Raw genomic sequence first — 14,695 nt, 5'->3', positions numbered from 1 at the left:
ATTAAAAAGGAAATAGGACACTTAGGGTGCAAAGGAACCTAACGCACCCCTATATATATATATATATATATATAGGATTGTGATCAATTGAGATTATTTAGGCTAATTGAGAAATGAGATGCAATATCAGCCACTCATTTTTATTAAATGAGTGGTCCAGATTTTGCCACACAATAAATATTTTTAAATTAATTTAATATGAAAGGGTAAAACTGTCTTTTTGTGTTTTAATCTAGGGTTCTTCAGCATATTACCGTGAGATTGGCGATTCTTGTGAGATTTTGCAATTTCCGTCAGATCACTGTTTAAATCTATTTTAACGATTTATGATTCAATTGATTCGAAAATTAGACTCAGACGATCTCAACGATTTCAACGATATCTGATTTGCGATTCAATTTTTGAAAAACAGACGACTAGTTCGACGGATTTCTGTGTTGATTTTGAAGTTTTTCGGTCGATTTTACCGATTTTGAAGTTCTTCAGCTTTCAATTGCGATTTTGGTGAGAATTGCGATTTCGTGAGATCTCTGATTCAATTGATTGAAACAATTTCTGATTCAATTGACTCAAAAATTAGAACGCAGAAGATTTCAACGATTTGAACGATATCTGATTCGACGATTCCTCAGGATATCAATTTTCGAAAAACAGAAGACAAATCGATGGATTTCGGTGTTGAATCTGAAGTTTTTAGGTCGATTTTATCTACTTGATTCTGTTTTTATGTTTTATTTGTTGATGCCCAGTCAAATTTCTTCCTAATCAATTTTTATTTTTTTGCTTTTTCATCTTTAGCTTCGATTTCACTTCATAATCAACACCTAAGTGTTATCTGATGGATTCTTCATCTTATTCCAAGTCGACGTCGACGAATGGTGGAGGTAATTTGGTTTGATTTTCATTAACATGATTTTTTTGTGTTGTGTTGGTGAATTATACTTTGTTGACATAAATGCAAATCTGTTGACATGATGTATGTTACTTGTCAAATTTTGTGTTATGTTGGTGAATTATACTCTGTAGCTATACTCTTTGTTGATATTCTGTTTCATTAACATGATTTTTTTGTGTTATGTTGGTGAATTATACTCTGTTGACATAAATGCGCTGTTGATATTTAAATTGATATTCTGTTGACTTAAATGCAAATCTGTTGGCATGATATATGTTATCTGTTAAATATTCTATGTAGCTATACTCTTTGATGACATTTTGTTGATATACAAAATAGTTTTATGCAAAATGAACCCTCCCCTGTCTGAACTGTGGTGTTTGTTGGTGGAGGAAGGGGTTATGGATAGTGTTGAGAGTCCATGATAGGATGTCTGATGTATGTTACATGTTAAATATTCTATGTAGCTATACTCTTTGTTGACATTTTGTTGATATACAACATGGCTGTATGCAAAATGCAACCTCCTCTGTCTGAACAGCCTCTGCTGTGGTGTTTGTTGGTGGAGGAAGGTGTTATGGATAGGGTTGAGAGTCCATGATATGATGTCTGAGATGTTGGTGCTGGTGTGGGTCAATTAAGATATGCTAGTTGACATTATTTGTTTCAGTTTGTTTACATATTTTCCCATTATGTTGTAGGATTTGTTATTCCAATTTATGATTGCTTACTTATGCAATTTGCATAATTTGAGAGATGAATCTGATTGGATTGCAGTTACCATGATAATTCATTTGCAACTTCTAAGGCTCTGCATATAGCTAATAAGATCAACTCTTCATCAACATTCCATGTATTGGAAGCCTTTTTCCACCATCAGGTACATTGTGAATCTCCTACATCAGTTCTTGATCTTATAATTCATGAAATCTTGTGTGTGGTTCTTTTTTTTCAAGCGCGGTTGTGTAGTATAAAGCTCGAATTACTTAGTTGAAGATTGCAATGCTGCATATTATGCTAATTGCACTTGAGATTGATTGATTGATTGAAAATTAAAACAAGAACTATTTTATGGGAAGGTGACATTTAACAAGTCTAAAGCAGTTGTGAGGGAGCGTATAGTGGACTTCGCAGCAAAGGCCCTTGGATCGTTGCCGTATTGTTCTGCAGTCAAATCCGGCTTCAACGACATGAATTATATGTAAAACATTGTTGTTGACATGAATTATATGTAAAACGTTGTTGTTGACATAAATAATATAGGTCGTTGACATGAAAATATTCGTTGTTGACATTAATTATTTGTAAAATGTTGTTGTTGACATAATAGTTGACATAAATAACGTTTGCTGTTGACATCGTGGTTCCCATAAATAACGTTTTTTGTTGACATCGTAGTTGACATAAATAATGTTCGCTGTTGATATCGTAGTTGACATAATGTCTCCGTAGTTGATATGTGATTTGGTGATGATAGTCTGGAGGAATTGGATTGGATTGGATTGGATTGGAGAATAAGCTTAATCATAATGCACTCTAGGTGTTTGGTGATATTCCCCAATTGGGAATTAGCCATCTCCCTTTTTAATTATATGTAAAACGTTGCAGTTGACATTAATTATATAGTTTGTTGACATGAAAATGTTTATTTTTGACATGAATTATATAGCTCGTTGACATAATAACGTGTGTTGTTGACATGAATTATATAGGTCGTTGACATAAATTTTATGAAAAATGTTGTTGACATAAATTATATGTAAAACATTGTTGTTGACATGAATTATATGTAAAATGTTGTTGTTGACATAAATAATATAGGTCGTTGACATGAAAATATATGTTGTTGACATTAATTATTTGTAAAATGTTGTTGTTGGCATAATAATTGGCATACATAACGTTGTTGACATCGTAGTTGACATAAATAATGTTTACACGTACAAGTCATGTCAACTATGTTACATAGTATGTCAACTATACGTACAAGCCATGTCAACTACACACAGAAAACATATCAACAACAATTATAAGTCATGTCAACTACAACAAGCCATGTCAACAACAACAACAATCAGAGTTGTTTTATAGTTGTTAACATATACTACAAGTTATTGGCATTTTCTTATTAGTTGTTGATATTCGATTTTGCTCTCTATTGACATCTATCGTATGATTTTCTTTTAATTTTAAGATTTGTTTTCTAATTTGTACACACTTTATACAAGCTATTGAGATTTGGTTATAAGTTATTGACATTTCAATACAAGTTGGAGTCAGGCTTCCTTCCGTGCTCCTCGCCGATGAGGTCGTCCAGACTGCCCCAATCCTGCCTACAATTCATGTTTTTAAGGTTAATTACAATTAAAAATCATGTCAACTATATATACTAGCCGTGTCAACAACTAATATAATTATGTCAACTATGGTGCACATTGTGTCAACGGCACATACAAGTCGTGTCAACTATGTTACATATTATGTCCACTACACATACAAGCCATGTCAACTACTCATAGAAAACATGTCAACAACAATTATAAGTCATGTCAACTACACGTACAAGCCATGTCAACAACAATCAGAGTTGTTTTTTAGTTGTTAACATATACTACAAGTTATTGACATTTTCTTATTAGTTGGTGATATTTGATTTTGCTCTCTATTGACATCTATCGTATGATTTTCTTTTTTAATTATAATATTTGTTTTCCGAGTTGTTGACACTTTATACAAGCTGTTGACATTTGGTTATAAGTTGTTGACATTTCATTATAATGTTTGAACTGATTAACATTTGATATAACTGATAAGTTCAAAATTCATAATCCACAATAATAGTTTTAAAACCCATCCAAAAAATAAGTTAACATCAAAACATTAAAATCACATTTTATTCATTTCTTGTTTCTACAACTAAACAACTCCTTGTACTTGTTGTTTAGCTCAAGCAATTTGTCCATGTTTGCTTCTATCCAATCATGAGTCAGTTGTAACATCGTCAATATCATTATGTCAACACCTATTCAAACAAGCATATACTATGTCAATAGCTATTGACATACTACTACAGCCATACATATGTTTTTTACAACCATCCTAACAACCATTCAAACAAGCATACACTTCGTCAAACAAGCATACACTATGTCAATATAATTATGTCAACAGTCATTCAAACAATCATACACTATGTCAACAGTATATTATTATAGCTAGGTCGATAGCTATTGTATAAAATGTCAATAATTTTAAAAATTAAAACAAATCCTTAACTGGAAGGTGATGCTTGTCCTCTTCCTTTTTTCCAGAAGCATTGTTCCTTTCCATCTCTTCCGATTCTACCATCGCTAATCAACAAAAAAAAACAGCAGAAATCGATTTCATAAGAAAACAAATCCAGATGTGTTGTGATACACTAAAATCGAAGCAATATACTTAAAATTTGAATCAATTTCTTAACCTGAAGAAGTCGATTCAACGACCGCCGATTTGGAATGCCTTTTTTTGGATGCAATCGCCGCTTCAGCTTCAACTATTTCTTCGATCCTCATTTTTCGAAATTAATTGATGTAGAAAACTGACCGAAATCTAAGATTAGGAGATGAATCGCGATGAAGAGGAGAGAAGATGTAAAATTGTATTTAGAATCGCGATGAATCGCGACTGAAACTTGGGAGAGAACTTTGAGAAACCGTTCAAAGTTTTATAGAGTATTTAGAATATAGTTTAAACATTTTAGAACTGAAATGACAAAAATACCCCCTGTTGACATAAACTACAGGCTGTTGACATTGCGCGAATGAGTGGTTGTGGTTGCATCTCAATTCTCAATTAGGCCCAAAAATCTCAACCTAACAAGACCCTATATATATATATATATATATATATATATATATATATATATATATAGGGGTGCACTAGGGTGCCGCCATAGTTAAAATAACATCATACCACCAATATAGTCCGTTAGATCTCATCTATGGACGCCTAGGATTAAGTTTCGTGAAAAAACACGGGTTTGCAGTCTACTGTATTAGATATTGCAGATCGTGGTAAAGCTGCAATATTGTTGTGGTAAAGACTGCAATATTCAATGGACAAACACTGCAATCTGGTAACGTAAAATTAGAAATTTCCTATTTTACCCCTCCGTGTTTTTACACGTGGCAGCATGACAAGCACACGATTTTCAGATCCAATGGCCTAAAATGGTGGTATGGTGTTACAATAAAGAGCGTTGTCATTTTAGCACAACCCTATATATATATATATATATATATATATATATATTAAAAATTTATCAATTACAACGTGTTAATGTACAGGGAAATACTATTCAATAAAAGACAAGCTCTATGGGTTTCACATGCATAAGAGAATGTTAATCTGTGTTTGCTAGAAGTTGGTTCCTCTATTTGAATGTGTAAACTATCGAGTTTATTGTTAGTTTTTAATACTATGTTTCATAAAAATAAATGTTTATTTATTTTGGTCCATCCATAAAAATAGTCAATTATTATCTTTGATAAATTATTCTCTCTTATGAGTTGAGCTTCATTGTCAATTAACAATGCTCCAATCATTTTTTCTTTATATCTCTCGTATTTTAACAATTTGTTACTTCCTCGGTCCTTAAATTGTCACATTTTTTTCATTTTCGTCCGTCCCACAAAATTTGTCACATTTCACTTTTTACCATTTTTTGTTGTGGACCTCATATTGCACTAACTCATTCCAACTCACATTTTATTATAAAATTAATAATATAAAAGTAGGATTCACACCCATTAATTTTTTTCAGCTCACTTTCTATTATATTTCTTCAAATATGTGTCCAATCAAAGTGTGACCAAACTCAAGAGACAGAGGTATTACTAAAACTTGTGATGTCCCAAAAGTTCATTTATTTATGGGATAGATGGGGTATTTATTTATAGTTCCCTTTTCTTTCCACTTTCACTATTAGCAATTGGTTTTAAAGAAGAGAAAATAAATACTACAAGAATTTAAAAGTGAAAATAACCAAAAAAGAAAGTCAAACATACATGGGAAATTAATTACATACCAAAGAATGACTAGAAATAATTAATGATTATACGAGCAAAATCAGCAGAGGCAAATAAAATAAAAGGAAAAAAAGTAAAGGAATTACACCAAAATTTTCTCATAAAAAAATATAATTATGCTAAATAGTTCTTATTGAGTAAATATTAGTACATTTATAATATCTTAAAATTATTAATAATCTAGTACTCCATATTTTATCAGTTGAGTATAAATGAGTAAAAAAATAAGTGCCGATAGAATTTGGCCTATTTTCGAAAGGGAGATGAAATTGGGCCTTTAGTTAAATGCTTTCTTTCTAATCCAAATCACATTATTAACCAAATACTACTACTATTAACGAAATACTATTTCGTTATTATACTGTCTCTGTCCATACTAGGATTCACATTTGGTGTGTGCACGAGTTTTAAAAAATGTAAAGAATAGTGAGTTTGAAAAATTAGTAACATATAGGACCCATTTTTTTATATTAATTTTATAATGAAATGTGAGTAAAGTGGGTTAATGAAATATAGACTTACTTACCATATATGATAAAAAAATGAAATGTAACTCTTATTATGAGAATGAGATGGACAAAATGACAAAATGTGATTCTTGTGGGACGTAAGTAGTACTCCCTCCGTGCCATAGTAGTGGAGGCATTTCTTTCCGGCACGGAGATTAAGAAGATGATGTGTAATGTATTAAATAAAAGAGTGAACTACATAAATTGTATCTGATCTTTCACTTTTGCACATAAATGGTACTTGATCTTTATTTTATCTCGTTTTAGGTACGTATAAATCACTTTTTTGTTACCTAATGCGATTTTCACCCCAAAATGCCCTCTAAGACCATCTCCAATCATACACTAAAACTCATTTTTGGTGTAGACAATTTCTTCAACCATACACCAAACCCAAACCCATTTTTGGAATTTTCAATGGATTAACTCCAAATTTGGTGTTACTGCAAAATTTTTGTGAGATAAATACCCAAAAATGGTGTAAATCTTAAATATAGTGTAAATGATTGAAGTTAAACTACTTTATGGTATAACATATACTCAAATATGAGTTTGAGTTTGGCGTAAATAGTTGGAGGTTAAGTTGGACATACACACAGCTAGTACCAAAAGTGACTATTATAATATCTTATCTTATTATCCCCACTCTTTATACTATTATTATTAATCAATATTAATATTATTATTTTAATGTTATAAATAAATAATCAATTTATTTTTTAATATCATTCAAATATACTTAATCATAACTATAGTTATAATTATATTTAATTATTATAATAATATTATTAGTATAATACTAAAAACTAGTAATTAATAAATAATTATAGTATAATTATTTAAATTATGAATCATATAATAGTTAATAATAATACTAATAATAATTACTGCTCCTATTTTATATTAAATTTATAATTAATTGATATAGTGTTAATTCAAATTTAAAATTGTGAACTGCATTTGTAATGCTACAAAGAGTTGTATATCTTTAGTTAGTTGTTTCAACTAAAATGAGTATAAAATAATTTAATATAAAAATTTCAATTAATTTTATTATTTTAAATAATTAATTTTATTAGGTGTTTTGTTTTTTATTTATATTATAAATGCAATTAGATACATGTATAAAATACTAAAAAGAAAGAAGAAAAAGAAGAGAAAAGAAAAAAGAGGAAATATAAGCTAAGGAGGAAAAAAGAAGAAGAAAGGAAGATAAAATACTAAAAAAAAAAGAAGAAAATGAAGAAAAAAAGAAAGAAGAAGAAACTAAAGAAGAAAAAAAGAAATAAGAAAGGACGAAAAATAAATCACATGATTCTATTTAATTGAAATTTTCAAAAATATCCTCCATAACCAAAAAATAACATATTTGGTACCTAAGATTATTTTTGTCACGGAATACTAAAAATAATATAAAATAAAAATCAGGTACCATTTATGTGCAAAAAATGAAAGATAATATATCATTTATATAGTTCACGCTAAATAAAAAGATAAGAAATAATAAACTTCACTCTTGACTATACTACTACTATAGAACGGATATTGAACGGAGAAGGGAGTACCATATTACTACTATTATAGAACGTACTATATTACACTTCATCTTTGATGTTCGAATCTTATAAATTACTGCCGATGTACAAGAAAGATTATTAAATCCACAACTGCAGCTTTATGGGTTTCCCATAAATTAGAGAATGTTTTTCTTTATATGCTAGAAAGTTGGTTCTTGATTTGTACTAGTACTATTTAAAAATGTGCAAAAACATCGATTTTATTATTACTCAGTTTTTAATAAGTATTTATCTTTTCTGTTTCGGTCATTATCTTTTTCCCCATTCATTATTAGCTTTGGCTTGGTGTAATTCATTTTTCTTCAAGAAAGCCACCCTACGCAAAACCACCCTATGCTTACCTTTGTAAAGAATATAAAATAAATAATACTGATAAGAAAAGACGAGAATATTCAGAATATTAACTACTACTCCCTCCATCATCACTGGAAATTTATCGCTTATTTTCATTTTCATCAATCCTAAAAGTTTGTCACCTTTTATTTTTACTATCATGTTTTGTAGTGGACCACACATTCTACTTATTCATTCATACTCACAATTTATCATAATTTTAATATATAAAATTAGTAGGACTCACATTCCACTAGCTTTTTCAACTCACTTTCTATTACATTTCTTAAAACCCGTGTCGGATCAAATGGCGAAAAAATATTAGGGACGGCGTGAGTACCACGTCTATTAAGTAGTAGGAGTGTTAAGGAGTAGATTCCAAAGAACATGCATATATTTCAAAAAGGCAACATAATCGAACCTCTCTCGGACCATCTTCATTGGTAGACTAAAATCTAAAATGCGATAGACAATTAGCTCCATTGGTACTCCAAAACCAATCTCATTTTTAGTATTTGAGTAATACCTATTTTTAGGTTTGCAATAAAACAAAATCAATTTTTTTTTTCAAATTTTGTGAATAAAATATACATATTATAATTTGATAATTTTAAATTTGAGTGTAGTGCAAATGATTGGAATGAATCATAATGGGATATTTACACTCAAATAAGTTTGAATTTAGTATAAATAGTTGGAAATACTCTCAATGGTTTGTGTTAAAATGACAACACCTCTTAAAGTGACACCGTGACACTACATATCCAGCAATATTATAAACGCTACACAACAATATTATAAACGCTACACATCAATCTATAGAGTGTGTTGGATAGAGAAAAAATTGTTGTATACAGTGTTGTATATTGCTGGCCGAGATTTTTACACTTGAGCATTTTTTTTATTGCCACATGACAGCTTATTATTCGTCCACGTGTATAAATGATTAGCTAGGAATGATGGTATGGTGTTATTTTAAGAGGTGTTGTAATTTTAACACAACCCTACTCTTAAAACTACTAAATAATGATTATACACACTAATACAAAGAATGAAAATAGGGAAAGATAATAATGTTAATACACACAAATAAAAAATAGGGAAAGATTATAATAATGTTCATCTGTATATATTTTGAATAAATTATATACCACAACACATTAATTATTCCATACAAATAGCTCAATTTCTCAATTTTTTGTGCATCAAAAACCACTGCTAGACTCCGGCGTCCCCACCCTCCGATCGACGCGCCACCGCTTTATTGTAGTATTCCTCAATTCAGGCGGCTCAGATACACCCGGCTCTGCACCACCGTTTCCCCGACCTTAAAACCAGGAACCACCGTGAACGTCACCCTGAGCGCCTCGCCATCCGCGGCGGCAGAAACCAGCTCTTCCGTGACGCTTTCCATGTACACCTGAGAGAACTTTGAATTGCGACTCACTTGAAACACGCTGACATGGCAATCAAACGACAACGCCAAGCTATGCAGCAGCCACAGCCTCCTCCCCATCTCCGCAAACGCTTTGAAGAATTCCGTCTCCGGAAACTCGCCCGATTCCACCATCTCTCTCTGGTACAGATTGCCGGTGAATGAGGTCTCCATCCTCGGGTGCACCACCTGAAGATATTTCGATTTCAGAAATTCCCCAAACAGCGAATTAGGGCTTTGCTTCGCGAAATTGATCGCACTCGCCGATCGCAAAACCCTAAATTGATCGAAGAAGAAGCTGCGGCGGTCGTGCTCATGGATCTCGCCGCCGAATCCGGGAGAGGTGAAGCCGGAGAAGATCTCTCTGCAGACAAATGATTCGATCGCGAAGGATTTATGATCGCTGTTTTCGAAAACGACGTCGCGGTGGATCGCATCCACCGCGGCGTCGATATCCCAATTCGCCGATTCCATTTCGCGAATCAGAAGGTTGACGAATCCGCGCACCGATTTCAGCAAGTGGTGCAACACAAGTGCGAAATCGGTGTGGCTGACGTCGGAGAATCTGATTCCGTCGATGGATCCGCTTGAATTCAAATTCGTCTTCCGCAGGTGGTTCTGCAGAGACGTGATTCGCGCCTCCTTGGCGTCGATCTCGGCCTGCATTTGCCTCATGGTGACCTCGTAGGTCTTCACCAGCGACTGGTGCTCTTGGATCTCCGCCAGCGCGAGCGTCACGTGCGGCGGCGGCGGCGAGTCGATCTGTTGATTCGCGAAGCGCTGCCTGAGGTCGGCGAGCGCCTTCAGCTGGTCGACGACGGCACGGTCGGCGGACCGGATGGCGTCGCGGTTGTACGGGATCTGAGCCGATTGGAGCTCGGCGTAGGCGGCCTTGGCGGCGGAGACGGAGGCGAATAGCTTGGCGACGAAGGCTTCCATGGCGGCGCGGGCGCGGGAGACCTCCTGGTTGGCGTCTTCTTCGTCGGAGCGATGGGGCTCGCAGGGTTGGAGGCTTTCTTGCGGCTTCTTGGAGCGGATTCTGGAGCAGCTGATGAGTGTCGAGAGTGTTTGGGCGATTCTGCTCTTGCGGCGGTCGGATGGTTGTTCTTCCATTGATGGAATAAGCTTATGGAAAAGGGAAAGGAAATTGGAATTGGGGTTGAGGAGAAGAGGGATGCAATACATAGATAGATATAGGAGGAGTAAATGGGGAGAGAGAAGGGGATTAGTTTGGGTAGGTGAATTGGGATGAATATGGCGGGAAAGTAATGCGGATGCTCGGAGAAGACGACAACACTCCAACTTTATCTCAACTTTGTCATTTCCTCATTTCTTTGCTGGTTTTAGTTTTTTTAATCCCTGCTTTAAAACTGTAATAAGTAGTGTGTACATTTTTTTATATCTTTTATTTTACAATAGTATTATTAGCTGTTTTACTAAATTTTACTTATTATAAGCTTGAAAGATAGGTTTTATTATCTACTACTAACATTTATATACATTCCATTTTTTTTAATCCACAACAAAAATAGAGGGGGAGAGGAATTAAATAGAGTGAGAGATATGGTGGGAAGGTTTACTATATTTGAATTAACGTAATTAAAATATTTATTTTTTACTTAAGTATAGTTACATTTAAATATTTAAGTAATATTTTTGAATAAAAAAATTACTTCACTATAAAATCTAATTGAGTGGAGATTTTTTTTATTTGTATAGTCTATATAAGTATTTCTCAAATATATTTGTATACTCTCTAATTACTGAAAATAGGCACCAAGGTGTGCAATTATATCTGCAATTTTACAATATGATTGTTAGCTGTTTATTGTATTATATGTACCCTAAATTTTATTATAAGTTTACAAGATAGGTTTTATTATCTATTACTAACATTTATATACATTCCATTTTTTTTAATCCACAACAAAAATAGAGGGGAGAATACTTAAATAGAGTGAGAGATATGGAGGGAAGGTAAAAAAATAAAAGTAAGAAGTTGTCGTGACGCTGTCTGCCGACAACTATTCGAAAACGACACAATGTCAAAGTGTTATTTAATTGTTTGTCGTATTCTGAATAAATATATAGATATGCGACTTTATTTAATGGTGCGCCGCAAATTTTAGTAAAAGATGATTGGAGTCTTACCTTAAAAGGTAATATTAGTAATTAATACTCCTTCCATCCCATTTTAAGTGAGGTGCATTTTTTTTAGGCCGTCCCACTGTAAGTGAGATATCTCTCTCTTAATTGATCATCACGTCTCCTTTTTCTCTTTACTTTTTTTTCTCTCTTACTTTAATCCTTCTTCATTTAACAACTAAACATCACTATTTAAAAACATGTGCCCAAAAGAAATGTGTCACATGTAATGGAATGGAGGGAATATTATTAAAATGTATTATGAGCGAAGGAAATAAGTACTTAATAAATGAGTTTTATTTAAAGGTAGTGTCTATAAATAAAAAGTGCATGTTCTTATTGGCCTAACTAAAAATAACGAAGAATGTCATGTATTGAAAATTCAAATTTCATAATGATAGAATATACTAATATCATAAGTATATATTAAGTATTAATCAGATTATGTAATTGTTAATTATCTCGTGTCCATTCTACAGCAACACAATGTCAACATGTTATGTTATGTAATTCTTTATTGTATTCCAAATCAAAAAATATAGACACACCATTGCATCCGAGGGTACATCACAAATTTTATTTCAAAAATTTCTATTATTAAAAAATGAGAAAAGTATTGAATTAGCATGATAAGTGAAGGAAAAGAATAATAAATGATCATGAGTTTTATTTTAAAGGTAGTGATTCTTAATGAAAAGTCGAAAATTTTGTTGGCCGAACTACATTAAAGTGTAAGAACTCAAATTTCAAAATTGTAGCGTATATAAACATATAAATAGGATTCACAGTAATTTTTAATTTTTAATCATATTGTGTACCCTAAAAACGTTAGTCATCTACGTCTCAATATCTAATACTTATTTAATTTTTATAACCTACTAAGTAGTATATAGTCTATTTTTTATTCATAACAAAAATAGAGGGAGAGAGGAATTAAATAGAGAGCGAGAGATAAACAAAGAAGGTATAAAAAATAAAAGCAAAAAGGTTGCTGTGTAAGGAAATATATATCTCATCTTAAGATACACTAAGTGAAGGAAAAAAAATAATAAATGAGTTTTATTTAAAGGTAGTGTATAAAGTGCATATTCTTATTGGTTAATCTCAAATTAATGAAGCATGTAATATATATTGAAAACTCAAATTTCATATATTAGATTCTGTAATTGTTAATTAATTATTTCATGTCCGTTAAACAACAACACAGCGTCAACAACATGTTATTTAATTATTTATCGTAGTTCAAATTTTTAAAAAGATAGATACACCATTGCATATAAGGATGCGCAAATTTTAATTAAAAAGTGATTGGAGTGATATGAATACCGGAGAATAAATTTCAATGTAAAAGATACTATTAGTAATTAGTAGAGTACTCATTAAATGTGCAGTGTTAGTAAAGGAATAGTGACTAAAATGAAAAGTTCAAATTCTTGTTGGCCTAGCTGAAATAAACAGGTATTGAGAACTCAAATTTCATAATGGTAATATATGATAACATATTAATCAGATTCACAGTAGTTTAAAATTATCTCGACTAAATATAATTTACTATTGCATTATACTCCTCTATAAGCATTGGATCGATCGATCTATCTATCTTCATAATGTTTTTCTTATGTGCTTGGAGTGTTATATTCGATATAAATAGACACATGAATATTTTTTAATTTTTAATAAATAAATAAATATAACTTTAAAGGTCAAACCATGAAAGACCGTAAAAGTAAAGCCATTGCCGGTTTGTGTTAAAATGACATCCCCTCTTAAAATGACACCGTGACACCACTTATACAGCAATATTATAAACGCTACACAACAATATTACAAACACTACACAACAATCTATAGATTGTTGTATAGTGTGTCGGATATTGCTGGACAAGAAATATTGTTGTATAAAGACCAGCAAATTGCTGGCCGTCTTTTTCAACTTTTTTTTTTTGCCACGTGGCAGCTTATTATTCGTCCACGTGTACAAATAATTGGCTAAAAATGATGGTATGATGTTATTTTAAGGGGTGGTGACACCCTAACATGCCCCAGCCATAGCCTATTTTAAAAGATAATTTGTCAAACCATGAACGACCGTAAAAGTAAAGCCATAGCCTATTTTAAAAGATAATTTATCTACCTTTTTCGGGTTAATAGGAGCTCTAAGAAAGAGTTACTATTGTGCATATAAATATTACTCTTCTTCATATAATTAAAAATACTTTGTTAAAAATAACTACTACTATAAATAAAAAGTTACTATCATTACATAATTACAAAAACGATGTACTATTTATTTATTATGCATAAAAGTCATGGCATGTCCTAAATTAAAAGTCATAGTACTCCTCTCTGTTCACTTCATAAAAAAATGGATGGAAAATTTAAAGGCCGCGTCAATGAAAACTAGGGGTGAGAATACGGATATCGGGTATTGGATTTACCCATACCCGACCCGATATTCGCTGGATTTGGATACCCAATATCCAATTTTATGGGATTGGGTATTGAAATATAAGATAAATCGGGTATTGGATAACCCGAATGGGTATCGGGTATTACCCGAATATCCAATTTATTATTTAAAGCATATTTTAAATTAGGTTTAGCCATTTTGCATTAAATATAATCTTATACTTTAAAATAAAAATGATCCATTTTTCTTAGTTTTATACTACAAAATAAATGAAACATTAAAGATATTAGTCAATTTAGATATTTCTATATTTCTATTAATA

The 14,695-nt window shown here is 32.0% G+C and overlaps 1 protein-coding gene across 1 annotated transcript; it reads right to left on the bottom strand.

Moving 5' to 3' along the window:
- Positions 1-9,659: 9,659 nt before the first annotated feature.
- LOC125209158 (protein GRAVITROPIC IN THE LIGHT 1-like) lies at positions 9,660-10,931 on the bottom strand. The gene has a single exon (XM_048108766.1). It carries the CDS (start codon positions 10,929-10,931, stop codon positions 9,660-9,662), a length of 1,272 nt encoding a protein of 423 aa, XP_047964723.1.
- Between the last annotated feature and the right edge of the window lie 3,764 nt (positions 10,932-14,695).

This window comes from Salvia hispanica, chromosome 3, assembly GCF_023119035.1.
Source record: "Salvia hispanica cultivar TCC Black 2014 chromosome 3, UniMelb_Shisp_WGS_1.0, whole genome shotgun sequence".
NCBI lineage: Eukaryota > Viridiplantae > Streptophyta > Magnoliopsida > Lamiales > Lamiaceae > Salvia > Salvia hispanica.
Note: the sequence above shows the minus strand (reverse complement) of the source record. Positions and strands in the feature narration are given on the sequence as shown.

Excerpts from the sequence above, each read along its gene's own strand:
- LOC125209158 (XM_048108766.1), bottom strand. The coding sequence starts at position 10,931 with ATGGAAGAACAACCATCCGACCGCCGCAAGAGCAGAATCGCCCAAACA.